Below are 25,774 nucleotides of genomic sequence, written 5' to 3'. Positions count from 1 at the left end.
TTTTATTTTTTACCAGAATACGAATACCACTCATTATATGCAGCCGCTGCAGTTTTGACACTGGTACCAATGCATGTAACACACTAAACATGTAAAGAACTTCAAAAATATATTTATTTTCTACCCCGATCATGTTTGTTTATTTGTAGTCAAACATTCAACACGAGCCTGTGAGTGGTAGAACTGTCTTGCTTAACGTGTTTATGTTTGGATCCTATCATCTGCTATTACAAATCTAGTTAGTTTAGCTGCTGCAAAGGGAGCGTCTGATATCTTTTGCCTTACTGTCTGTTTTGTCTCATTTGTCTCATTCTCATGAATTAATGTATTGCCTCAAGCATTGCAGAGAGTGGTGTTGCAGCACAGATGAAATCATTGACATAGATAGGATTATGCTCTAAAGGCAATAAATGTTTCTGCTACAGATTTTAAATAAGTTATTTTGTTTAGAATTCATATTCCTTGGGCTTTTTAGTAATGTTAATAAAATAACAAAATAAAGAAGAAAAAAAAAAAAAAGAACAGCCCCTAAAAGGGAGGGGTGATCAAGAGGATGATGTGGGCTGTGAACAGAGTAACTGATTTCTGGGCTATCAGGATTTCTTTGGTGCTGAGTACTTGGACTGTATACTGGAGAGTGTGGTTGGCTCAGCCAGCAGCAGCTCAGGCCCAAATCTTGTTTTCTTTCTAAAGCTTCACTGTACCCACTTTGGGCCCAGCCTGCCATCTAGCTGTGGCTTGCCTTTATGTAGGGAAATAATTAAATTTCAAAGGTGTTGAAAGGTGCCTGATTTCTTGCTCCAGAGTTGCACCTCTCTAGTTGCATTACTAGTTGATGCGTAGGTGAATTTTCCTCCCCTCTTGCCTCAAGCTCTGGAGTGCTTAGCCTTGGAGTTTTCTGCTGTGTGCATCTTAAAGGATGGTTTATGGTATGGGATATTTGTTCTCTGGACTGTGATGGCCATTGCTTTGGTAAACGCAGGCTGTTGAACAGCCATCACATAGAAAGGATGGATTCTTCCCTGACTTATCTCAGAGCTCCCATGTGCCAGAGGGTTGCTGTGCTCTGCCTTATGACACCAGTTCCTTTACTGTCACAGTGCCTTGTGTGCACAGATACTGCAGGAAGGAAATGCAGATCTCATTTAAACTGTTGGTAGCCTTGGACAATACAATCAAAATACTATGGATTATCCAGCTAATCAAATATGTCATCAGGCTGTTGACAAGCACATCAGAATTTTTGATTATGTGCTCTCAGTACTCTGACCTACCCACATAATACGTATTTTCACACATTAACCTGGGCTCCATTCCAGGTGCTCTTTGGGCAGTTTCCCAGGTTGGCTAACGGCTGCATGTAAGTCTGTAAGTGCTGGTGCAGCTCCTGAAGGCAGAACAGATGTGCTCCTGTGCACGGGAGGCTCTGGGACTTTTCTGGGGCTGTGAATCCCATGGAGATCAGTGCAAGGGAATGGCTTCTTTCTGTGTGGCTTTGTTCCTTGCAGCTCTTTTCACAGTCAGCTTAAGTAGTTCAAATGCTTTGGATTTTCCTTAAATTGTGCACATTCTTAGAAAACCCAACACTTAACGCAAGTGTCTTGATGGAATGGTTCAGTGGAGGTAGCTGTGGGTGCCCTTTGGAAGCATTCAGCAGCACTGTCCCCCTTGTCTCAACACTTCTGACCCTGACAGCAGGTACACTGTGCGTACGGAGATAGGAGCTCAGCCACAGACTTGAAGGGAGAAGTGCCCTTTTCTTGCAGTCACGTGGCATTGCCTCCACCACACTGGTCAGCGTGATTCGGGTATGGTGTGGAAATGGTATTTGCAGTCATTGAGATGAACTGATAGTGGCTGACAGATAAACATTGGGCAAAACAAAACTGGAGGTGGCTGCATGGGGAAAGGACGAGAGCCTGCAGAGATCACTGCCTTGCTGTGGGAGCTGGCTGGGCCTGCAGAGGATGCGTTTGGGTCTGGAAGTAGCAGAGTTGGATATGTTTGTGTTACTGGCACCCTCTTGTGGCAAATACTCATTTCTGTACGTTTTTGGGTGGTGGTTAGATGGCGAAAAAAGAGACTTGAGCTGCTTTGAAGGTGTGATGTATTGCATAAGAGTGCATGTAGTTGAGGTCAAGAAGTCACTTAAGGACTCTGTGGTATCACTGTGTAGCTTTCACTGTACTCAATGAATAGGATCTCCTTTCTCTAAGTGAGCCTCAAAACGTGTCATCTTTACCATCAGTATTATTATTTCTTCATTGAGGCAACCAGAACATGACTGTTTCCCTTAGGAAGAAAACACAGTGAAGGCAGTACAGCGTAGCCCATCGGAACACACATGAATCCCATTAGAAAGTAGATGGTTGATAGAGGATTTTTATGCCGAAATGAAGTGTCTGTACCTTGGGAGAGCTGAGACATGGTGGTTATGCAGTGATCAAAGTTTGTATTTGTTATGCCTGCAGAGTGGAAGCTCCTGAATTTTAAGTGTAATCCAGCTTTAGGCTTGCTGTCCTGCCTACATCCCATAGCTTCCCTTTTACTGCTGTGTACCACCCTTCCCTGGTGTGCAGGTGAGGTGCTCAGCATCTGATGACACTGGTATTGCTCAGGTGCTGTGGGCTATACTTAAATCATTGCTTTGAAACCTGTAGAGGAATCAGATTGGATGGGGCCCTGGGCAGCTGGGCTGGTATTAAACGTGGAGGTGGCCCTGCATGTGGCAGGGGGTTGGAGATTCAGGATCCTTGAGCTCCCTTCCAACCCTGGCCATTCTGTGATCATGCAGCAAACAAAGGGTACATTAGGGTACAAAGGTGATGAAAATGGGAGGTGCTCAGTGTCAAGTTTAGGTCTACAGAGGAGGAAAAGGAACCACAGAATTAGAGCAAAGTACCTTTGCATCCACTTCTGTAGCAATACTTTGGGCTGCTTCTGTCCATTATCTTTCTTCGATCATCTCAAAAAACCTTTGCAGATGTTAAGGACTTACTGGGTCCCTTGGAAACCAATCTCAGTGCTCTCTGGCTTCCTAGAGCAAGCTCTGCCTATTTGCAGGATTCTGTTTAAATGACGACTGCTGGAACTAATTTTCTGTGTGACCCAGGCAGGGCTTTTGGTCTTCAGTTCATCACTGAGCTTCTGGGAATAGCAGAAAAACGTGCGTCTGCCCGAATCCTGCGCATAGAGCGGGCAGTCCGAACAGACAAGCGTTTCTAATTGCGTCCATCGGGTGGCGATGTAACCTCACTCTTCTTTTTGCTTTTCAGGCCGGCTCCAGTCCTGCGACTGAAAATGCAGCATCTCGGGAGCCTCTGGTAAGTTCTTCTAGCAGCAGCACGTAATTTCTTGCTAATAGTACAAAATATGAGTTATTCTCTTTGCTATATCATTTTGAATGCTTTTTGTTGTTTGTTTGTTTGTTTGTTTTTAAAGAGTTGGCTCTTTGTGAGAAAGGTATAAACTGCTTAATGTTGCCATGCTGCTGACCTGTGAATTCTGCAGTCTGTGGCCATGCCCTCCTGTCTTTCCCATGGTTTGACATGGCTCACATAGGCCTCTGAGTTTATCCGAGCACAAAGTCAGCACTGCGCAGGCGCCACTTGTACTAAGGGTGTGCAGTGTGTGCTCCTGAGTACTGCTTATTTAATAAGGAGTCTGAAAAAGAAACTGCAGCATAATTTGAGCAGATATTCTTTGGGTTACTGTCTAATAAAACAACTTCTGCTGCTCAGTGCCTCACTCGAGCTGTCTTTACTCTGAGATACACTCAGCTTAGAAGTGCTTGGCAGCTGGTAGTGCTCGTCGTCCAGTGCTTGGACTCTAGACCTGGTTTGAGAAGAGCTTGGGGATTTATTTTTTATATGAGGAGTGCTAAGAGAACCCTGTTTTGTTTTTTTGGTGATGGAGCCTGAGAAGTGAGACATCAGTCTCCTAAGCTGCAGCCATTCCTTTTACAACCTTCTTTTTTTTTTCCCCCTCTTACTCTTCAGCCCTCCTATAACTTTGCCAAAAATCTTAGCCCTTCTCATTGTCCTGAGCACATCTTCTGTTTCTCTGAGTTGCTTTCCTTTGGTGCTGGTGGTGAATACAGGCTGTCTGTGGTGAGAAGGCTGAAGTACTTTCTGCAAGGGCATAGTGCAGGTCATGGCAAAATGTTTTTATTTTGTAACTCTTATCTGGAGAACCCGGGAGTTAATTTTTATAGGAAAGAGATGTGAGTAAAGACTGTGAAGTGGGAATGGTCAGTAAAATACATCTAATGAGAGGGCTGCTAAAGAATTCTATTAAACTCTGCAGTGAAAATCTCCCTACCCTTGTAACACTGTGCAATCTCTGATAGCATAGACATCTGTATGTGAGATTACCCAGAGTCATTACTGACAAAGATAACACACCAGCTTTGTGATGGATTTGGTGTTTTTTCCTTTTTCCTTCCCATATGAAGCCTATAGCTGGCAGCACATCATCGCAGCTTGTGCTGGTCAACAGTGCTTTCTCTTCTCAAGGCAGATTCTAACAATACCTTTGATTTAATTAATTTCTTACTTTGTATGCACCTAAAGAACTGCTCAGAGGAAGCACGTGGCAGCTGTGTATCTTTGTGTGGATATGTATTTGTACATGTGCACAAATATTTATGAATGTAAAGAACTCCAAAGTAAACTGTAGTCTCATAACGTTGAGTCTTGCATGTGAGTTAATTAGGGCCCTTTGAAAAGTGGAGTCTTTCTCCTTATTTTTTCATTATTTGTCTTTTATATTAAGCTCTCACAGCTTCTGTCACGTTCGCTTCAGAGCCGTTATTGTTTCCAGCTGGGTATCTGTAGAAGCCTTATTAAAGGAGTGGTGCAGTTCTGTCAGCCAGATGACCCGAGTTCCACCGTGCTGCTGTGGCTTCTCTGCAGCCAGGATCGTGCATGCTGCCTTCTAACGTGTGCAGCAGCTCTGAGTCCGTAAGGCGGCCTTGTGGGGGCACAGCACCGCGTCAGGAAAGTGTTTACGGAAACAACAGGACAAACCGTGGTGTGAGTCCAACAAACGGCGCCGTATGGAAAGCCGTGAGCTCAGGCAGATTGCTGCTGACTTCAGACCTGGTGTGAAAGAGTTGAGGAAGAATATGTCTTCAGACTCTTCGAGAGTCTAGAGGAGGGAGAAAAGAATCTCGTGACCAAATTCTGTTCTGCCCCCCTGTTGCCTTTATTGACTTAACTGGTAGCTGAAAGGGCTGGCGTTTCTGAGGGCTGAGATCTGTGTTGGGTGTATTAATGGTGTGCAATGGAATTGGAGCATCTTGTGCTGTGTCAGCAGATGTCATGATGGGCTCAAGCTGGTTTTGTATTGCATTTGTGATTTTAATGAGTACTGCATCCTGCACAGTACTAAATACCTTCTGCTCTGTGCCTGGTGGCACTGTCTTCCATGTACTGTGTTAGCCTGCAGCTTTCGAGGGGAACTCAGGAAAAGCAGCGGATTCCAGTTATTTACAAGAAGAGGTCTGTATTCTCCAAGATCACGCAACCAGATGCTGTCTGACACCAAGGTTTATCACGTTACTGAGGCCTACAGAGTGGAGCCCTGCAGACTCATGTCACACTCCTAACTGCTACTGCATGACTCTTCTCGCTGCTCGCTCATGGCACGTGCTGTTCTGAACTCCCAAAGTGGAGATAAGGGGCTCCACATCCATGCCATTAATCCCCTGAGTTATCCAGTGTCCTTACAATAAACTGTCCCAACTGAAAAATGCCCCCTAATGAGAGGTCATTGTGTTACAGTACTGACAGTGGAGAATGAGTTGGAGGGGGATGGGCTGAGCTATAATTTTTGCAGTAGAGAGCGGACACTCATTTCCCTAGCTGTCGGTCTTGGCCCATTAAAATCTGCCGTGTAGCTCCATAGTGGGAAGTGTAACCTTGTGTTAGCAGAGTGTCAGCATCTCGCTCCGCTGCTGTTTACAGCCACGTTTGTCATCGTCAGTGCAGGATCAGCTTCTCCTTGAGTCCAGCTTCTCAGTGAACATTGCTGCATCTCTTCTGCTTCCCCCAGGTTTTGTGCATGCAGCCACCTCCGGTAATCCTCTGGGATTGTGGGATTGGGATAGGGCTGTCTTGGTGCAGCTGCTCAAAGCAGGGTCCTGGAATGTGTAAAATACATCACTCTATAGGACAAAACCATTTCCTTTGACATTGGAACACTAGAAAATAGCCTTTTCTTGAATCTTCATTCCCCTGATCTCATTTCTCTCTTTAGTGTAAAGACTTAGTCTTTTCTGATTCTTTTTAGCTTGTTTCGACTGTCCCCAGTAGTCTTGCAGCTCTGTAAACATTCTGTGCTGCTTTTGAGATGCTTTCAGTAGCTGAATACGTTTGCTGTTGGCGTTTGCTTTTTGCTCAGTCTACTTCAGTCTGAACGGTAGCTATGAAGGCAGTGCTTGTGAGGTTGTAAGGAAAACCGAAGGGAACAGAGCTTGTAAGTGAGGTCTTCCCACATGCTGCCTAATGTTAGTTTTTATTTTTTCCTACCGTGAAATAGGCTCATTCTTCTTTCCAATGCTGTAAGAAGTACTAGTTGTAAATACAAAATATTCCTGGTGATTGTAAATCACTGGTTTGGTTTGTTACTGAGTTAGGATTGTGGTGTGAAGAGCATTCTCTTTTGCAGAATCATTTAAATTTTCTTCTTTTACTGTTAGCATGTGCTGTTTCTTTCTGTTTCCTACTGCAGGTGCTAGCAGTTAGCACTGAAATGTGGACATTTTATTCCTTTTTTTTACAGGCTGTCGAAAGTACAAGGTAATGAGAAGTACTGCTGCTTCTATGGCAATTAGTGTAGAATTTGTTGTCTTTAACCATGTGCACCAAATGGGGGGATGAGGAAAGGTTGCAGAATTGTGCTGTAAGATGTGGAAGAGCTCATTGGTGCTAATGAGAAAGGCCCAATCCATTTTTGATGAACAAGTCATTGGCCACATTGCAAATCTTTATCTTCTCCTTATAAAGTAAGTAATAGATGCTGTCTTACAGCTCTATCAAACCCTGTAAGAAAGTAAGGGGTTTCTTTTTAAAGACTCTCTTCTGCTTGAAGTTGTGGTGATTTTTTTTCTTTCTTTCAAATAAAGGCATGAAAGGTTTTTTCAATGAGAAACTTACCCAGAGGTTTCTGGAGCACACTCTTGCAGCAGGGATTCTGTGTGATCCTCACGCTTTGTTTTCAAGCTTAAAGATCCCAGTTCTAGATCTGTAGATTTCTTTCGGAAGGATTTTTGTTTTCAGGGATGCTCTGAGGGACAGGAGTGTTCAGGAGGGACAATGCATCGCACACTTCTGCTTTCCTTTTTCCCACCCTTTATTGTTTAACACAAGATTTATACCTGTTTGCTGTACAAATTCTGTTTGCCACAGTGGGTTTGTTCAGAGTGGTGGCCTACACTGAATAATTCTCTAAAAGTAAATCTGTCCGGAGGGGATTTCCAGACAGCCGGAGTCAGTAGGCAACTAACTTATAGCCCCCAGCGAAACATTAGTCAGGGTAATTTAGCACTGTCAGCAGGAGGGAGAGAGAGACTATCAGCCCGGTGACCTCCTGCACAGGCAGTAACCCTAATGGTGTGATAATGCTTCCGTTTGTTTGGGGAGCTCCTGAATGCCTTGTTGTGGATTCCCGGTGTTGGACAATAATTCCGTCAGACTGTGCAGGGCGACTGCTGTGCAGATGGCAGCTTTACAGGGCCAGGAGCACTGAGCTGGAGGTGCACAACTTCCTTACGCAGTACTTTGGTTTGCTGCAAAGAGAATTCTTGCACTGACCAAGCAGACCTCCTGCACTTTGACCATTTGATAAGTTTGAGGTTGTTTTTGCCTTTTTTGTCTTTTACAGCTGGGGCTTTGTTAACTTCTTCTGTTGCTCGTGCAAAATGTCCTCCCTTAAAATGTCAATTCCTTTGTCTCTGTTGATTTAGACAAACACATTTTATGTGCAAAACACGCAGACGCAAATTTACGTACAGAGCATCATTAAAGGAGCACTGTCACATCCAGTTGAATTGCCTGTCTGAGGTCAGTGGGAAAGTTTCCATGGAGTTCTTTTGAATCCCAATTTTAAAAGAGGATGAAATGTAAGAATTTGGGATATAATTTCTACTGTGGCATTAATTACATGCCACCATGTGAAAGGTAGGTGCTTGCAGTATGACAGGCCAAAGCAGGATAAGACCTTATCAAACTGTACAAAATGAGATGATGCCTTTGCCTGTCCCTAAGAGCTCCCTGGTTAAGAGACCAGTTAGAGCCAGAGGGTGAAGCAGCACAACTAGGCAGGCACACTCACTTTCACCACTAGCAGTGTGCTAAGTTAGCAGCTTATGGTCTTTGCACTTGTGCAGAAGGGAGCTCTGAAAGCAGTTCTCGTCTCCTTTTCAGACAAACCAATATTACTGCTGAGGAAACTTTGAAGATGTTTTTAAAATAGTTGTAATACTCCAAAAATGCTGGCACCCACTTAGGAAATATTTAACATTGCTTGATGTTTACCCTTGAGAAAAATGAATTTCATTCCTCTGTTTATGCTCACCTGATGTTTTGGAGATCTAAATGTGCTACACCTATGAGCAGCGTTTTATAGGCCACGCTCTGCTTTGCTGCCAGCTGGTGGCTCAGTGCAGGTTGGCAGCCCAGCTCTGCCTGCTTACACAGGGAGTGCTTTGTGCCCCAGCTGCTGGAAAGGGGAGCTGTGAATTTCAAAGAGGTGGTGGCACACAGCAAGGAGATGCTTGCACCGTGTGTGCTTTGGTGATGATGAGCTGTGGGATCAAGGTGAGATAATAATGCCATCTCAGCTCCACGTGTGTGGATAATGTGCTATGTGCAGAGCAACTTGTAGAGGGCAGCAATTGCCCGCAATTTTTTCTGCTTAGGGAGAGGAGAGACCAGCTTAAGAACTTCTCGGGAGTGTCTGCCTTTTTAGCTTCTTGAAATAACTTTATGTAGGAGACTGGTTCTTCAGAGTGCCTCTTGACTCCGTGTTATTAAATTCCTAACCTGGAGAGTGTTGCCAGAGATTCTTAATTCCTCTGCTCTAATACCACTGAGCAGTTGGACTCCTTTTGCCCTTATCCAGATGCTATGTCATTGTTACTGCAATCAAAAAGAGTTAGTCTTGTGACAGCTAGTGACTCTCATGAGATTATAACTGCTTACACGTGATAACTTTCTTAATTTCTTGGCTTCCTTCTACTTTTACCTAAGAGATCACGCCGTAAGAAAAATTTGCAATATCTACAGCGTCTGTGTATTGCCTCAGAGCACAGGATACACTGCGTCTTCATCACGGTAGAACATGGCAGCTGAGGCACAAAAGGCAGAATGAATTATTCAAGAACTTGAAAGAACTTTCCCCGGCTTTGATGCGCAGGAATACATCCCTCAGATACTTCTGATGCCAACTCCTTCAGAAGAGAGATTTGCAAAACGAGGGAGTTGGTTCGATTCTTAGACTGCGAGCTCCCAAGCAACTTCTTAGGGGCTTTTCCTACATTTATCTGCAGGGCGCTTCAATTAAAAATCTTCCAAACATCTGAATACTTTTGTTTATTTGTGTGTGTGTGTAGTTCTTCTCCCTGATTGTCCCAACCACGTCATCTTTCCTGCTGTGATCCCAGAGCACACCACGGCTATTTTGACAGTTGCATTCCTGGACAAATAGCAATGCAGATCTGCACAGCTCTTTAGTAAAAGGATTTTACAACTGGAGAGATGCAAGAGTGATAACTTCATATCATCAGCCACACTCACAGCATGCCCTGCTTTTTTACATTGTTTTACACCTTTTGGTCAGGGCAGGATTGTCCTCTGCTGTCAGCTCTGACTGCTTTGCCAGGTGTTCTGAATGGCCTGAGTGATGTTTATTCATTGGGATACGATTCCACAGCTGAGCATATAGACAGCTGAGCTCCAGTGAAGCTTTCCTGCTGTACAGTGAGAATTTTCTGCCTTTCTTCCAGCTTGCTTCTCCTGTTTGTTGTGTGTGCCACCCCAAGTGATTCCTTTCCTCCTTAAGCATCTGCACCCTTCAGATGTTTGCAGACAGTTATCACATCATTTCTCCTTTCCCCACCCCCATCCTGATCTCTTAGCCAAGCTCTACATATTTAGCTCATTTAATCTTTCCTCATAAGTCAGAGCTGTAATTGACAGCTCTGACACGAAGAGTCGCATTGGTTACACACGCTGCCAACAGGATATAAATACTTTCTGTGCAATGATTGAGAATTATAGTCGAGACTGAGATGAGCCCCCCTCTTCCCCTTGACACCATATTTTTGACAACCCTTTTCTCAACATCAGGTTGCCACGATCTTGTAAAGATGGATTTAGTTCTCACTCCAGTGGTCAGCTACCTGGGCACCCAGTGTGTCTCAGAGTAGTGGTATCAGGTCAGTTGGGACATTCACTGTTAAGGCCTCGTGGGATTCCATTCTGATCCTAAATTCTTACAGAGGAGGCTGTCTTCTCTCTACTGCCAGGCTAGCAGAGGCCTGGGGCTGCTGGTGGTCCCTCCTTCTTGCAAGGCAAAGAGAGCCCCACGTAGAGCCATGGGATCTTGGTCTGCATGTGCAAAATGTTGCAGCCACTGCTCTGTGTGTGTGTTTATGCACTGCCACACGGAGGCTCACAGCGCTGCGTTGGCAGGGATCTGTTATTCAGATGCTCCTGGCACTCGCGTTCCTCTCCTCCATTGCCAAGAGGAAGCTCAGAATGCTATTGATCCGATTGGCATAGCTGTGAAGAGGTTCAGGGCTCTTGTTTGTACACGTCAGGTCTGGGAAGAGGCTTTTAGCCCAACCCAGAAATGGATTGCACTGGAAGAGGTAGCTCTGTACTGCATGTCGGTGTGCTGGTACATCCAGATCTGTTTCCAGCTAACAGATGTGGAGGCTGCTTTAGATGACTTGTCTCCTCATGTTGGCTGCGTTCTGTTCAAGAAGATAGGTGCAGCTGACAAAGGTTGGGGAACAGGGAAATTAATTATCTTGCTTCTAATGTAGTGTTCTGTGAAGCTTCATATGATGCAGCTTCCCCAGTGGGGCCAGTTCACAAACATTACATGTATTATTGCAAAGCACGCAACATAAAGAGAGCATTTATGAAAGGGAATATCAGAGGAAACATTATCGCAGAGACCTTTATAGCCTTTCCATTATTATGGTTTAAATCTTGACATGGTCTTTATTTGCAATGACACTGGGACCAGTAAAGAAGTGTTCTTGCTCTTCCCCTCCCCTCCCCTTTCTCCCATCTTCTTTTCATTCTTTTTTCCACATCCTGTTCTGAAGCTGTGGTGCAGAGATACAAATCGTTAACCATGCAAGTAGTCGGAGAGCCAGGTTTCACTTTGTGTGGAATCAGCCCCTTTTGACTCAGAAGTTGGAAACCAGATGACTCAGTGTTGTGCATGTTTGTTGTTTTTAATAACTGTCGTTTTGCAAAAGATGTTCAAAGCTTCAAACCATGACTTCTTGAGTAGGGGTGGCGTGTATTTATTCTTGATTTGGGAGGCTGTAAGCTGGAATGTGTTTGTAGCTCCACTTTTCCCTTAAAGTCTGAGATAAAATAACATAAAATTGCAACATAACATGGGAAAGATTGTAGAGAACCTTTTATTTTGTTTCCTGTTACCTGAAAAAAATATTCATCTTCTCGATCAATTCCTTGCAAAGGGTCCAGGTGCCAAACATCTGGTGGGTCTGTAGATCCCTCTTTTTTGTTGTTGTTTTTTAAATATATACCCAAAGGGACAGGTTCCTCAAAAGGAAAGCAGACAGATGTTTTTAATTTGTGGAGTTTTAGAGAATAAATGCCATTGCTGTTTGTAGTTCCAACTTCTAACAAAATTGTCGTCTATCCCCATTCTCTCATAGGAAACCAGCAAATGTAGTATTTTAGTGGCAGAACTTCCTATCAATAAAATCTCTTGACAGTATGGAAAATGTGAAAATATGTACATATTTTATTTTCTAGTGATTTATCCCTGCTTTTACAACAATTTGTAAATTATAAGCCCAATATTAAGTGCTGTATGTTTGTTTGGTGGTGTACTTTATAATTTAACCCAAGAAGTGCTGTTGTACTTTGCTGGAATTCTACAGGTTTGTTCTGGAAGTCAGTCAACTCACAGTGAACATCTGTGGGCAGTCCATCACGGAACAGCAGAGTGATACCAGTCTGAGTCTGTGTGCACGAGAGCAGGATGTGACCCTGGTACAAAACCAGTATGTTTTTATCCAGATACAGGAGCTCTGTTCTGCCTCATGCCAGAATTCACTGTGGTCGTGGATTTTCCTGCAGTTCAGTTGTCAGATTTGAATGTTTTACAGCCATCCCTTGTCGTGATTTATATGACCATCTTCTGCCATTGTTATTGCAGCGTGGAGTGCTGTGGCACAGTGCACGGCTCCTGGCCCACCACAGCCTGTTGCTTCTGATTAGGGAATAAAAACCACCGCCAGTGGCTGATGGAAGGCAGGGAATTCAAGTTTGGGTTCTGCTTGCAGTGGGGATGGGGCGGTTCTGTCACAGTGGCAGTGCTAGGAGAAGCCTTGTCGCCGTTGCTCTGAGGAAATCTGGGTCGATGCACTGAGTGCTCATGGCCAGCTGTGGTCTGCCTCGTTTGTTATTCACATCTCAAAGAAACAGGTTTTGGTCTTTGTTTTTCAAAAAGAAGGTAACACTTGTGAAAGGCAGCTACGTGGGACGCCCGGCGTGGCACGAGGAGATGAGGAGAGTGCAGTCCTGCCCGCTTGGATGCCTGACTTCCCTCTGAAGCTGCCAAGAAGGATGCCAGTTTTTCCATTTAGTTGACTGTTGTATAGACCTTAAAAGGGAAGGTTTTAATGCAGTTGGCTGCTATATAGACTGTTAAAGGGAAGTTATTTATTTTAACTGGCTGCCGTATGGATTATTGCAAGGGCATTCCTTCAGCTGCAGCTGCTGTATTGACTAGTGAGCATGCCGGGCCGTATTGCTAGTAGCTGTCATATTGACTGTTACAGAAAAGATCTGTATTTAAGCCATAGCACTGCACTGGGATCTCCCAGGCAGGATATTAATGCTAATTCATCTGCTCACCCCCTGCTGTGAGTGTTATTTGTTTAAATCTGTAGAATCCCACAGCGCGTTTATATCCTCGCTAGAGTGAGCTCCGCTCCCTGTAATTATTTAACATTATATGCTGATATAAATTGTAACAGTTAAAGAATGGTAATGAGTAGCAAAAAAACACAAACTTAACCTTAGAAATGGCAGAGTCAGCTCTTAAAACAACAGCCAGCAACTTTCGCTGTTCTCTGCCTTTTCCCAAGTCCATATGCACAGTATTGTGCATACATTACGTGTGTGCGTGTGTGTTCATGCTCGCACTGGCAGCTGTGCCAGGCAGGGCTGTAATTATGCAGAACGTACTGTGAAACTTATGCACACACTCGTAATTACATACAGTGCCTACGTACAGCAAGTTTTATCTCTCTGCAGCTCGGCTTCTTGATGGGTTGCTCTGATAGGTGCTGGAGCGGGGGCTGCCGTGCCGGAGGGCGCCGGGGTCGGCGGAGAGCCGAAGGGTGTCACTGTTGCTCCGTGCAGGCTGTGCTGCCGGTGGGTTTGTCTGGCAGTAAAAGCTGGACTTTGGAAGTAGTATTTTTGGCTATAAACATCTACAGCATTCAGGCATAATTTATATGTAAAGTGCATGTCCATGCAGCTCCGCTTATGTGTGGGTGGAGTGAGTGCAGGCAGTTCCATTGTGTGTTAGCTGACTTTTTTTCCCCAGTTTCTCTTGCCTGCTACAGCATTTTTGTCCCAAAGTGGCATGCGGGTGGCCAGCTGCTGGTTACATTCTGCTTCAGAGACTTCTGCTGTTCATCAGCGGAGCTGACCTGATTCCTGTGTGAAATCTGCCTGTGAACATAAAAGTAGGGGCACGTTTTTAATTTTAAGGGAAAAAAAATTACGGCGTGCACTGTTGTGGTGTAGAAATGACAAAATTACAGTCGCTGTAGATTTCTGAAGACCTTCAGGGCTGTTGGACTTAAAAGGTACTGCAAGAGCTCATTGACAAAGCAGGTTTGCATGAGAACAGTTCATCAATACCATATGGAAACTTTCACCGATTGAAAATGGAAATTAGAGAGAAAACCCATGTAAATAGCAAAGCAAATGTATTTTGCAAAGACTCCTTTGTACCGTCCGTCCCTTCTGATTTCAGGTAGGGAGCAGAAGCTGGCGTACAGGCTCAGCTTGTACTTGATTTGCAGAGCAGCGTGATGGTCTGTTGGGCTGCGTTGGCAGCATGGACCTGTGCCAGACTTCACCACAATTCATACTGTGTCAGTTTAATAAATGCACTACTTAAATTATGAAATTACAAAAGAAAAAAGAGAATGCACTTATTCAGACTCTTAATACATTAAAAATAAGGCATTAAAACACTGCCTTTCTTTTTTTTTCCTTCCAGAATCAATAATGAACAGGAAGGGTTGTAGACATTAACAGTCATGGACATTCAAACTCTTATACATAAATTATCTTAGAAAAATGCACATAAGACTTGAATAATGTAAATACATTAATGCATTTAATAATTTAAACATTAAAGCGCATGCAGGAATTCGTGGCAGAAGCTGTTCTGAGATAAGGAACGGTCCTGGAAGTTGTGTGTCCCAAGATCGATGGCTGGTTTCTCCTTGAGAAACTCTCTGGGGAAGTCGAGCTGTGCAAGCGGAGTGACCGCCTGGCCTGAGAAATCCGGGGCGTTCAGCAGCTCTTCTGCTTTCTACCTCCCATTCTCCTACCTCCACATGCAGGAACACACACACACAGAACATCCCACGGTCCAGAAAAGGCCAGTGTGCATTTTGACATTTCTCTTTTGCGTGTGTGCTGCGGTTTGACTACGAATGGGGTGAAATAGCTTCAAAGAATATCTCGGCTGGAGGTAAAATCCCACCAAATGCTATAGAAACTGCTGGCAGGAGGGCACAGGGCTGTCTACCATGCAGGGCAGGTAGGAAGAACTGTTTGGACATTATCTGGGCTCTGATCTACCTGTTCTCTTGGGAGACAGGAAGGTGTAGTGCTGAATACTATGAGCAAGGTGGGGATCCTCGTCTTCTAGGGCTTTGCACGGACCTGTAATTCAGACTGCATCCCAGCTGCTGGTGCAACAGTGTCAGCTGGGGAGAGGGAGGCTTGGGGAAGTAGTGCTCTCCAGGAATGCTCATCTCATTCTTGGAGCCCTGAAAACCATAAGGTTGGTTCCAGTGTAATAACAACCAAGGGATTTGTTCTGTTCTTGCCTCTGCTCTCCTCTGGACTAAAGCACCTTCAGGGCTGTAGTAGTGTCTAGCTGGCGTGCTAGGGACCCCCCATGCCAGGTGTTTTTCTGAGATTTTAGAGCTGTGTAATTTTTGCAGATGTAATCAGGTTTGAAAGGTGTTGCAGGAACCCCTCGTGCCATGTCCCGTGGCTCACGGCCTGGCTTTCTTTGCCTTTTCTGCTGGGAAGAGGACAGGTGCTTTGGAGGTCACTGGTAACCACAGTCCCATTCACAAAGTGATGTAAGTTATCCTGCTCAGGCCTAGATACTGAAATGATGGAACTAATAAAAAAGAGCTTAGTCTGATCCCAAAGGGAGAAGAGTTGGGTTGGTTAATTAAAGGAGCCTGGCACAGGGTACCTAGTAATTATAGGTGCAAGAAGTCTGAATTTGAAGAGAACAGTACAGCTGGAGAAGGGTAGGGAGGCACCCAGAACTCTGCGGGCGGTGGGCAAGAATGCAGCAAAACCAGATCTGGAAATCAGAGTCTGGCAGAATTCCTTGGTGAATTCTTATTTATGCCATTTTCTAATGAGGACCTGAATCTCTCCTTATGCATTTATGTTTTTGCATGCGCATGCGTACGTACAATTCCAGTTACACCCTATGGCTAAGAGGGTGATTTTATTAAAGACCAGAAGAGTGAGAGACAGATGTTTTAAGAGACACAGGCCTTGCCTGTAGTGGTTTGCAATAATTAATGCTGACTGCTGCATTGGTTACATTATCAATGATGCTACTGGGTCTTTATCTTGGACATCATCTCATCACCCATGAGTCTGTATCACTGTAGGGCAGAGCTTTTAAAGGCAAAGGGGCTGAAGCCACCAGGACCAGCTGGGAAATTGCTTCTAAACTCTTATGTAGATGCGGGGTGGGGAACAGTGCTATGTCATCACCTGCTCCTCTTTATAGTTAAGTTCCTTAAAGTAGTGTTTCTCAAAGTTAGGTTATGACCCCCACAGGGATGCAGAAGGCTTCAAAGGAAGTCACCAAGTTAGTCACCAAGCCAGTAAACAGCTTTCAACTCTTAATTGCTATCAGGAGTTCTGTTTCTTCTAGTTAGAAGAGTTAGCATTTATTTCAGTAACTCTCCTTTTCCTGAAGGAACTTGCTGCCATTTCAGCCTGAGGAATGTGGGATGAGCCACCAGGATAGATGAGTGCAAAAGGAGTCAAGCCTGCCTAAAGTTTGAGAAGCAGTGCTTTAGCAAATGTTACTTTCAAGGGATGAGATCTGCAAATGTTCCCTGAAATGGGTCTATTAACTTTACCTGATGAAAGATAAAGACAGTTGTTTTGTCCCCAGTGGAGTTCTCAGCAGTCCCCATCTGGGGAAGGCAGGACTGTCTGTGCAGAAAAGTATCATTTGTTTTAGTGCTCAGGAGTAAATAATGAGTGTAGGAGACTATAGCTCTTGTTCTACCCTTACAGCTGACTTGCTGTATGCTGGTGGATGGATCACGCTAAAAAATGGAGTGCCAGCACAGAACAAGAAAAGCACCAGCTTTGTCATGGTAAAGAAGATGTTCTGCAGCAGAAAATGTGAGAGTTTGACTTGTGTACTGACTTGTGTATGTGCTCCCTGGCTGTTGTAACTGTAAAACAAATGTCTACTTGGGACCCCTTTCTTTTCTTTTATGTATGTTGCAGTAGAACAGGGGAATGTCTATGGTCAGCTGATGGGACCTTATAGCTTCTGACCACCTGCACAAAGCCAGAGCTGAATGCCTTTGATTTTCCCATTGCAAGCAGGCAGCACCCGGTGTGCCTGGAATACATTGTGAGCCTCCCACGTCTCAGGGAGATGCATCGATGGTGGTAGGAATGGGGTGTGTTCTGCACACGTGGGAAGCTCCTGCAGGGGATTTTTCATAATCCAGGGCCTGCTGAGGAGAGGACTTGAGTGATGGGATGCTCTGGACGTGGCCTGCAGGGAAAACGGAGGAGTGGGTGGGGATCTCCCTAGGCTCTCACGGCTTAACGGCCACATTTAACTGGATTTAAGAGGCGTAAGCATTTCTAGTAAATACTGCTATATCACAACCTGCTTTCTGCTTCTCCAGCTTTGTCTCCATGGGGGTATTCCACGCATTATCCCATTTCACAGCCTGAACTTTTGCCCCTATTTAGGGGATTACATGGGGCAGAAATGTAAGAAGAAAGGGAATCTTGCCACTACCCCACCCCATTATCTCTGTAACTCTGTATCTATCTCATTGTCAGTTCTCACAGGAGCCAAGCCTTCTGCTTTCCAAAACCTTGCTGTGAAATTGCTGATTCAAGCAGGTAGCAACTTTAGGGCTCCTTGCAGGATAAACGCCTCTTGCTTGCTCCCATGGCACTGGGATTTCCTCTCTGATTCATCATGCTCAGGTCTGCTAATGCCCCTTGACATAACTGGGCACGGTGTGGTGGTGTGAAGGTCGCTTATATATGCTATATTCGTTTCCGGAAACGTGGTGGGAGTGTAGGACAACTGCAACAACATATCCTGCTGAGAGAAGGAGGAAGGATAGCCTGGCTCTTCCTTTCGCAGCCTCTTGTGGTGGGATGAAGGTTTTGACAGCCTAATTCAGCATTTAGAGGAAGATAGAGCCAAGCAGTAAGGTTTCCCCCCACCCACTCCTTACAGCCCAGCTGTGACAAACTGTCAGATAATTAACAAATCAAGACCTCCTATTAGCCTTGTCCCCGACGCACTGAAGCAGCTCCTATGTTGCATGTGTCCTTTAGCAAATGTCTGTACTTTATGGCTACAGAGTGAGGGAGTGAGATCGCTTCAGAAAGGCAAAGGGTTCTATGATGTGTCAGATGCTTCCAGGAGTGGAGGAAGTCGCCTCCGAAAGAAAATGGTAGACAATGGATAGGAGAACTGTGCTGTGGCTGGGTGGGACCTGCTGTAACTGCACAGTGTGGTGGTATGGGGTGTCTTCTAGGAAGAAAGGAGTGTGGGATTATTGAAAAAACGTGTGGAATTATTGAGTCCTTCTGATTTTTACAGAAAATGACATAAATTGAAACAGCAGTTGATAGCTGTGGTTGGCGTTGTTTTTTTTGTTTTACTGGACTAACCAAGACTATAACAATTACCAGCCAAGAAATGTGGTTTGTAGTAGAAAAAGATCTAATGCTGAGGCCTTAGTACAATGCTGCGGATAATATTGGTGCCCTTTTGTTTCTGCCTTCAAGTTGTTGAAGCACATAGATCAGCCCCAAGTAAGTCATCTTTACTTCGGCTCCACACATCTGAAGAATGAGGAAGGCTGTCAGTATCCTTCTAGTTCAAGATGTTAAATACACCCAAGCCATTGGTTCCAGAGCCTAACGCATGTTAAAGGAGAGAGTGAGATCTAATTGCATCAAAGCCACTCTTAAGTTCATGTATGTGGAGCCCATCAAGCTGAAAGCATCCAGACAGCATCTGCTGTTATCAAATCACTCTTGAGTCGAGCTAATTAAAATAGAGCTTCATTTTTCTGAACCATTGTTTGGCAGGAATTCGAAACAGATCTAACCCAATTTCTGTGTGTTTATGAGCCTTTATTATATCAAAAGTACTTTTCTGTAAATGTACAGGGCAGTGTTAAATGAATTGATCCGCACTGTATCACTGTGGATGCACTATGGACTTCCTAATGATTTCTGTTCTATTTTTTTCCAGATATACCCCAGAAAGCTTGCTTTGTCCCTTATCGTGTCATCTTCTTTCTCTCTTTTCCTTTCTGTCTCGCTCTCAAGGAAGTAAATGTCCTTGTATTCCTTTATTTCATATCCTCCTCCTCCACTCTGTTGGGATTTTTTGTATTATTAAAACATTTACACATTTGCTGCCACATGCAAATGCAGAATAATAAAACAGGACTCTTTCTACTCCAAACAGGAGCAGAAGATCTCTCACCACAGATTCTTACCCAGCGCTCATCCCTGTTGATCACGAGGGAAGGAGCGGAGGGGAATCTAAATGTTGCTACGTTTAACCTGTTTGGTATGGTGGGTTTTTTCCCTTCTTTTTTCTTTTTAAAGCATTTCACATTTCAGCATGCAGATCCCAGCTACCACCTTCCTCTTTCTAATTTGCTACGTACCAAATACAAAAGTTAGAAACGTAGAAATTGCTCCCTGAAGACAGGTGGTACTCGGGGGCATCTGAAAGCCAATTCATGAATATTTGGTGCAGAAAGAGAACACCACACATAGGGCCAGGCAGTTCTGGAGTGAGTGTGACTAGCAGCCCAGTGAAACAATGGAGACAGAAAATAACTGTTTTGCTGGTACCCAGTCCTTGCAGTCTGAGCACTCTTCGTACCATACCCTTAAGGCTTAATTTTATTTCTAAGTATGGGTTCATATTAAGGAAAAGGATCTTAAAGTTTAGCTTTAGATTAAAACCCTTTCAGTGATCTGTCAGGAAATCTCCCTTAAGAGGTAGTAAAGACTGCAGGACTTTTAAAAATAAATGGGCAAAATACAAAGAAGTGAATAGGAGAGAACAGTCCTACAATAGCTGAAAGACAGGAAATGAGGCCTTTTAATTTTTCTGTACTTTCTGTGTAGTTTGAGGAAATTTGCTTCTTCTAACTCAATTAAATCACGTCGGAATGGAATTTCAGTGCATTATATTTTGCATTTAATGCAGGCTGCTCTGAATGTGTATACTCAGCTCCTCTGTGTAAAGCTTAAGAGCAGCATACATAGATTGATACCGGAAGCAAGTTTGGCATTTTGCTGTAAGCAAACCAATGATAAGGTTCTGTGAGATGCTCCCAAACTTATCAAGTGTTATCTCATGCTCTGCGGTTTTAGAGAGATGAAGAAAATTGTTACTCAGAAGGTCGGCCTCCTGCTCATTGACTGTTACCCTCTTCTGATTTCTCTTCTTAAAAAAATGAAGTGAATTTAATGCTGACAACCAGCAGCAGGGTCACAGTATGCAGAAAAGACAAAGCCTTGAGTGGAGCATGGGCATTGCACTGAGGGCTTTTTGTCGAGCCTGGTAAAGGAGACCGGGGATGAGGGCACTGCTGTGAGGGACTTGGCTCACCTCACTCTTTATTCATCCCCTCTCTTGTCTTTTGAGCCCACCGAGGTGGGCAGGAGCTGCTTGTTTGTCTGCCAACCATCTTGTGAGTGCGGTCAGTTTTCCAGCAAAGGGCTACGATATAATGGCTTTGAGAGAGAAATTTTTGGTAGAACACAGCAATGGAGGTAAATCCTGATTCCCTTTAATGGAAGAGTAATTCAAACAGTATTTCTGCTCACATCACAGCGAGTACAGAATGAATATGTGATATCTAAGAATATCTTCACGGGCTCCCCAGCATTTCCTGCCCCTGCAATAGTTGCTGTTGCTGCTGCTGCAGAAGGAAGCTTGCCATTCAAGCAAGAAGCACGCGTTCCCTGTTCGTTTTACAACAACAACAACAAAGTCAAGCGTTTGGTCTAAGGATCCAAAAGCCCAGGAAATGCATCTCTCGGGCTCCTCGTCAATTTGGAACCTAATGAAATATAGAAAATACTCAATAAAAGCGCCTTTATTACTTTAAATGTTTAAATGTGGAGTTTTTAGCCATCAGGTTAATGTTTTTGTATCATTTTTTGATTTGATTGTGAGCACTTTTCCAGGTATCTCTACCACTTGAGCACTAATTGGATTTCCACAGATAAACGGTGCTAGCTGCAGCCCTTACATCACTGCATTTTTACTTCATCATCATTTTATTTGTTTTTACTGTAAAGGTTAATAAATCTTGGTATGTTTAGAGTATGAAACAAGGCAGGCAGGCAAAGAACTGCAGTGTGGAGGGGTGAAGTTTATATGCTGCTTTCTCAAATCTGAGGGGTGGAAGGAGAAACAGCGAGCCTTCTGTGGCATGTCTAATGGGCTGCTGTGTGTTAGTCAGCCAAGTAGAGCTCCATAAGCCTCAAGATAAAAAGCGTTGATCTCTCCACTAGTTCTCAGGCAGAGCTGTAAGGCATTTGAATTGGGTTACCATTGATTGAAGGTGGGGTGAGGACTCAGTAGCATGAGTCTGCTTAAAAAGGGTGATGTGGAAATTATATTATTTAATATGTTAGGGAAAATTTGAAGCTTTACAGTACAAGTGCACCTGAGTTCCCTCTGGACTGTAAAGGAGGATCGTATAGAATTCCTGAACTAATTGGATGCAGATTTTAGTCAAGATTTGGACTGCAAATAAATTTCAGTAAGAACTGACCAGAGTCCCACACACTTGCTGTCTCACCTGTTTGTCCAAGAAGTCATGTATTTTTTTACCAGTCTCATAATTTCCTGGAAGGTGAGCATGAATTCCTACCACAGGGAAGCTGCTGCAGCATCACTCTCAGCCTCCAGCAGTGTGCAAGCCCTTGCTGGTCTGACAGGGTTAAAATCGTGTATTTCAAACATTTCCTCACACTTTTGGACTTTGTAGGCTTAACAGCAATTGATCGAACAGCCTTTACTTGAGCCAAAGCAGCTGTGAAGGCTGAATCTTCTTTCTTCTGTTACAAAGCCAGAATGCTGCTGTGGATCAGCACGGCCCTGAGCTCAGTGCCAGCACTGCTGCAGGCAGGGTCCAGCACTCTATGGAGCAGCAGTGGCCGTCCTTACCTTGCTGCTGATCCCTTGTTGTGGTGTGGACCCAGATTTCGGAGAGCTTGCTGATGTTCTTTGCAGCATTCATCAAGGAAAAAGCTGTTTTCTTTTTTTTTCCTGAAGTGAGTAATTGTTTATTAATTTTTCAGCACATAAGGCGTATAATTATGATAGTCCCTGACATGTGCTGGCTGTGCCAAGGTTTAAGGAAAACAAAAACCAGTAGAACTGCAATTTTGAACCTCTGATTTTGTAGATCTCCCTGGTTTGAACCCAAATTTCCATGTCAAAAGTAGGCAGGAGCACCCTGACTTAAGTGTAATTAGAACTAATTCTCTTAGACATTTTAATTTAGTTTAGGATAGGGGGAGTCTTAGTGGAGCGTTTCAAGAGAGAGAAGTTGCTGATCAGTATGCGTGATTTTTTGTGCATGCAGGTTGCTGCATTGGAGCAGCATCCTGATTTTTTCCTGCCACCTATATGCTTTGTTTCTTTAAACAGTGAATGTAACACATCCGTGCAAAATGCCAAATTGACCCCCTGGGAAAGCAAACTCGTTCTTTGTAGAATATTAATGGCTTGGGCAGCTCCGGTAGAAACGTTCCCCATGTTAGCCCTTATTTTGTGTTTTGCTCCTGTTCTAGAGGAAGCATCCTCCAGAGGTGACAGGGAAGCTCAGTTGCTTTTGGAATTGCTCATGCAAGTGCTTGCTTATGAAGGAGAAAATTTGTGATGTGTGCTTTTTTCTGTTGAGAACTGGACAAAGACAAGGGACGCAGCTGCTTTTGAATCTATAAAATTATTACATTTGTAATCCCTATAGATAGGCAGCTCTGGCCAATCAGATTTCTTGTCCCTTACTTACTTTTTCCCTTAATGGGGCAATTAACAGCAGGAACAAAGTGCATGGTCTGCTCAGCCTTTATTATTTGTGCTGCAATAAGTGACTAGGAGGCCAGTTGCAGACCAGCACCAGGCACTCTGCAAACACAGGGTAAAAAGATGATTCTTGTCCCAAAGAGCTCTAAGTACAATATTAAATTTACATTAAGGTCCTCCAGTATTCTAAGCCTTTCTCCTTTTGATATTACTTCCCAACTGCTGTGGTTTGCATGATTTATTGGGCACCTGTCACCATTTCTAGCTTCTTCCGTGTTTCCTGCATGAAACCTTTTGTTTGCTAGGTTCTGGTGATCCAAGTAGTTTCCTCCTGTATCTCTTTTTGTATTCTCACTTTTAGATCTTCCACGCAGTAATTCCAGCACAGCCCACTGACCTCACCCCCAGGAATTTGGGCTTTTGTTGCAGGAGGGAAAGCACCCTTTTTCTAAGCTGCATTTCCTATGGAGCTACTAAGTGAATTTCCCAGGGCTCTCTGCAATGGGATTCTTGAGAAGAGAAATTGAAGGAAGGATAGCTTGCTGATTTTTCACGTACATTCGAGTTATTTCAGTCTGAAGTGCCTTTACTATCTTCTTCCACAGATGGGATATACTTTCAATTCTCTTGCATTAAATTTCAACCATTGTATTACTAGCATTTACTGATCTCTTGACTATGGAATTAGAAGATCTAAGTGAGTCTGAACAATGATCCTGTTCTGCTGCTTCTCTTTGATTGATGTGGCCTTCTGGAGCCTTCAATAGCCGTTTTAGTACTCAGCACAGTTGTTAGATGTGACACAGGCTTCCTATACTTAAGTCATCTTCAAGCTCCCTAGCATGTGAATGAAGCTCCAGCAGTCCTTGTCTGCTCTGCAGTTAAAAAAATGAAGATGTGGTAAATCACTGCTTTGTTGTTTTTAATCTTTGTGTGTGTGTGTGTGAAGACAGCAGGGTGAAAGAGGTTTCTTTCACCGGTGAATGTAAGTGAGCTCCCTAGGACTGGCCATAGGGGGACAGAAGGGAAGGTGAGAGCTGGAGGTGCTGCCTCTGTGTTCCCCTGAAGACTGTGTCATGCATTTTATTTAGTTGTAGAGCCACAGGATGATCTCACAGTTCTGCTGTAGTGAGCATCTTGGACACTGAGTCATTACATTCCTTTGGAGTGATTCAACTCAACAACTTGACACTCGCATTAATTTTACGGCGCAGATCCCTCAGCTTCCTTCTGTAAGCAGGGGGGAGCAAGATGTGTGACTAGGGTGCTATCCTGAAAAGCTACAAGATCACGTTCTCTTCAGTCAGTTCTAACCTTTCACCATCTCTCCAGCAGCTTTCCTAGGTTCTGCTGAGTTGCTTTGTTAATTTGACCGTAGCACGCTGGTTTCACCCACGCTTGGAAGCTGGATGCCCTACCTTCTTGCATGAGATGCTGACCTCCGTGTCCGTGTATTATCTGCAGGGATCCCATGCGCTCAGCTCTGAGGTTACTGCCATTTTTGTGTAAACAGAACTTCAAATAATTTGCTGCCCGCTGGATCGCCGCATTATCTTCCCTCCCCCCATCTCATCTTGCTGTAATACCTTCTTTGGTGGTACTGGTGATTGTAGGAAGATTGCAACTTCATTTTAGGCAGGAGTACAAGAAGGGGATTTCTTTTAAGGTTTACATTTCCTCTGAAAGTGAGATTGTATCTTCCCTTCTGAATTAAAAATTAACTCTAGAAGAAATGTTTGTGCCACTTAACTGGTTAGCATTTATTACGGCCACGTTGTCAGTTTAAGACGCAGGGTTTGCTGCTGTGCTTGTGTTTCTCACAAGGTGTTTTCCCATCATTTATTGCTGCCTGCAACAGTTGATGTGGGGTTAAGCCTGATGTTCCAGCGACTCATTTGGAGATGTTCCTTTCAGAGCTACAGGCACACATAGCACGTTTTCTATCTGCCTGCAAGTACAGTTATTGTGCGCTCCTTTTCAAGCATGGCAAAGGTTTCTTGTTCTCCATAGCTTTATGAACGTATTACCAGAACGAGTATTATTTCTGATAAAAAGAGAGGAATTTTGTCAAGATGTCCACTCTGTTCTAAATTGAATCAGAAGAAACTGAAGATGGCAGAGATATTTCACTTTGAAAGGTGACTACTACACAGACGAAGTTGCTCCTTTTCATAAGGGCTTTCATTCCATATATCATCGTGTTTTAAGAGAGACTTGGGTCAATAATACCATGCTTTAGAATTCCCTAAATACATATTTACACAATAGACCTTAAAATATATTAGTCTATCATGTCAGCTCCTGTACACTTCTATCAGAGATGTTTTATGTCCTTAACATATGATACAATAAAACTTTATTTTATGTAGCGTTTTTCACACAAATTGTATCCTGAAATGCAGCGTGGGGTTAAATAAGACTCTCACAAGGTTAAAATTAAAGAAGCTGGAGGGTGCAGGGAAATTAAGGGGTTTGCATGGGGAATATTTACGTAAGTGAACAGTGGGAATCTGGATGGAGAGACCGCGGAGCCGGGAGGGAACGGCTGTCAAACACTGCCCGCCGGGTCCGGGGAGGGCGAGGGGGTGCGAGGGAGACGTGAGGCGTGTGCTCCTGGAACAAAGAAACCGAGAGCGGGGCTGTGCGGAGACCCTTCCGAGAGAGAGCAGCAGAAGAGAAGAAGGGAACGCCTGAGGAAGGGAGGGCGGGCGGGCGGCCGGGGCCGCGGCACACAGCCGTGCTCAGTGCGGGCAGCGGGCGGGCCGTGGTGCGAGGGCAGCCGGGCTCGGTGCGGCGCGGCGCGGCTCGGCTCGGCTCGGGCTGCTGCCACCCGCTCCCAGAACGGCGTTTCTTGGTCACCCTGCGAATGTAAATGAAGCGAGGTTTTTGTGTATGCGATAATTATAGATAAATGTATTTAAAGTAG

General features: G+C 44.2%; 1 protein-coding gene across 1 annotated transcript in view; it reads left to right on the top strand.

Annotated features, from left to right (window-relative positions):
* Window positions 1–25,774, top strand: part of PEX14 (peroxisomal biogenesis factor 14) — a gene marked incomplete at its 3' end in the record, with an annotated part of 71,584 nt that overhangs the window by 2,161 nt on the left and 43,649 nt on the right. The window contains exon 2 of the mRNA XM_079545614.1: window positions 3,276–3,323. Coding sequence (XP_079401740.1) covers window positions 3,276–3,323 — 48 coding nt within the window. The remainder of the gene's footprint in view (window positions 1–3,275; window positions 3,324–25,774) is intronic.

This window comes from Tetrao urogallus (genome assembly GCF_951394365.1).
Source record: "Tetrao urogallus genome assembly, chromosome: 21".
Taxonomy (NCBI): domain Eukaryota; kingdom Metazoa; phylum Chordata; class Aves; order Galliformes; family Phasianidae; genus Tetrao; species Tetrao urogallus.
The sequence above is the reverse complement of the archived record's forward strand: the minus strand, read 5'-3'. Positions and strand labels throughout refer to the sequence as shown.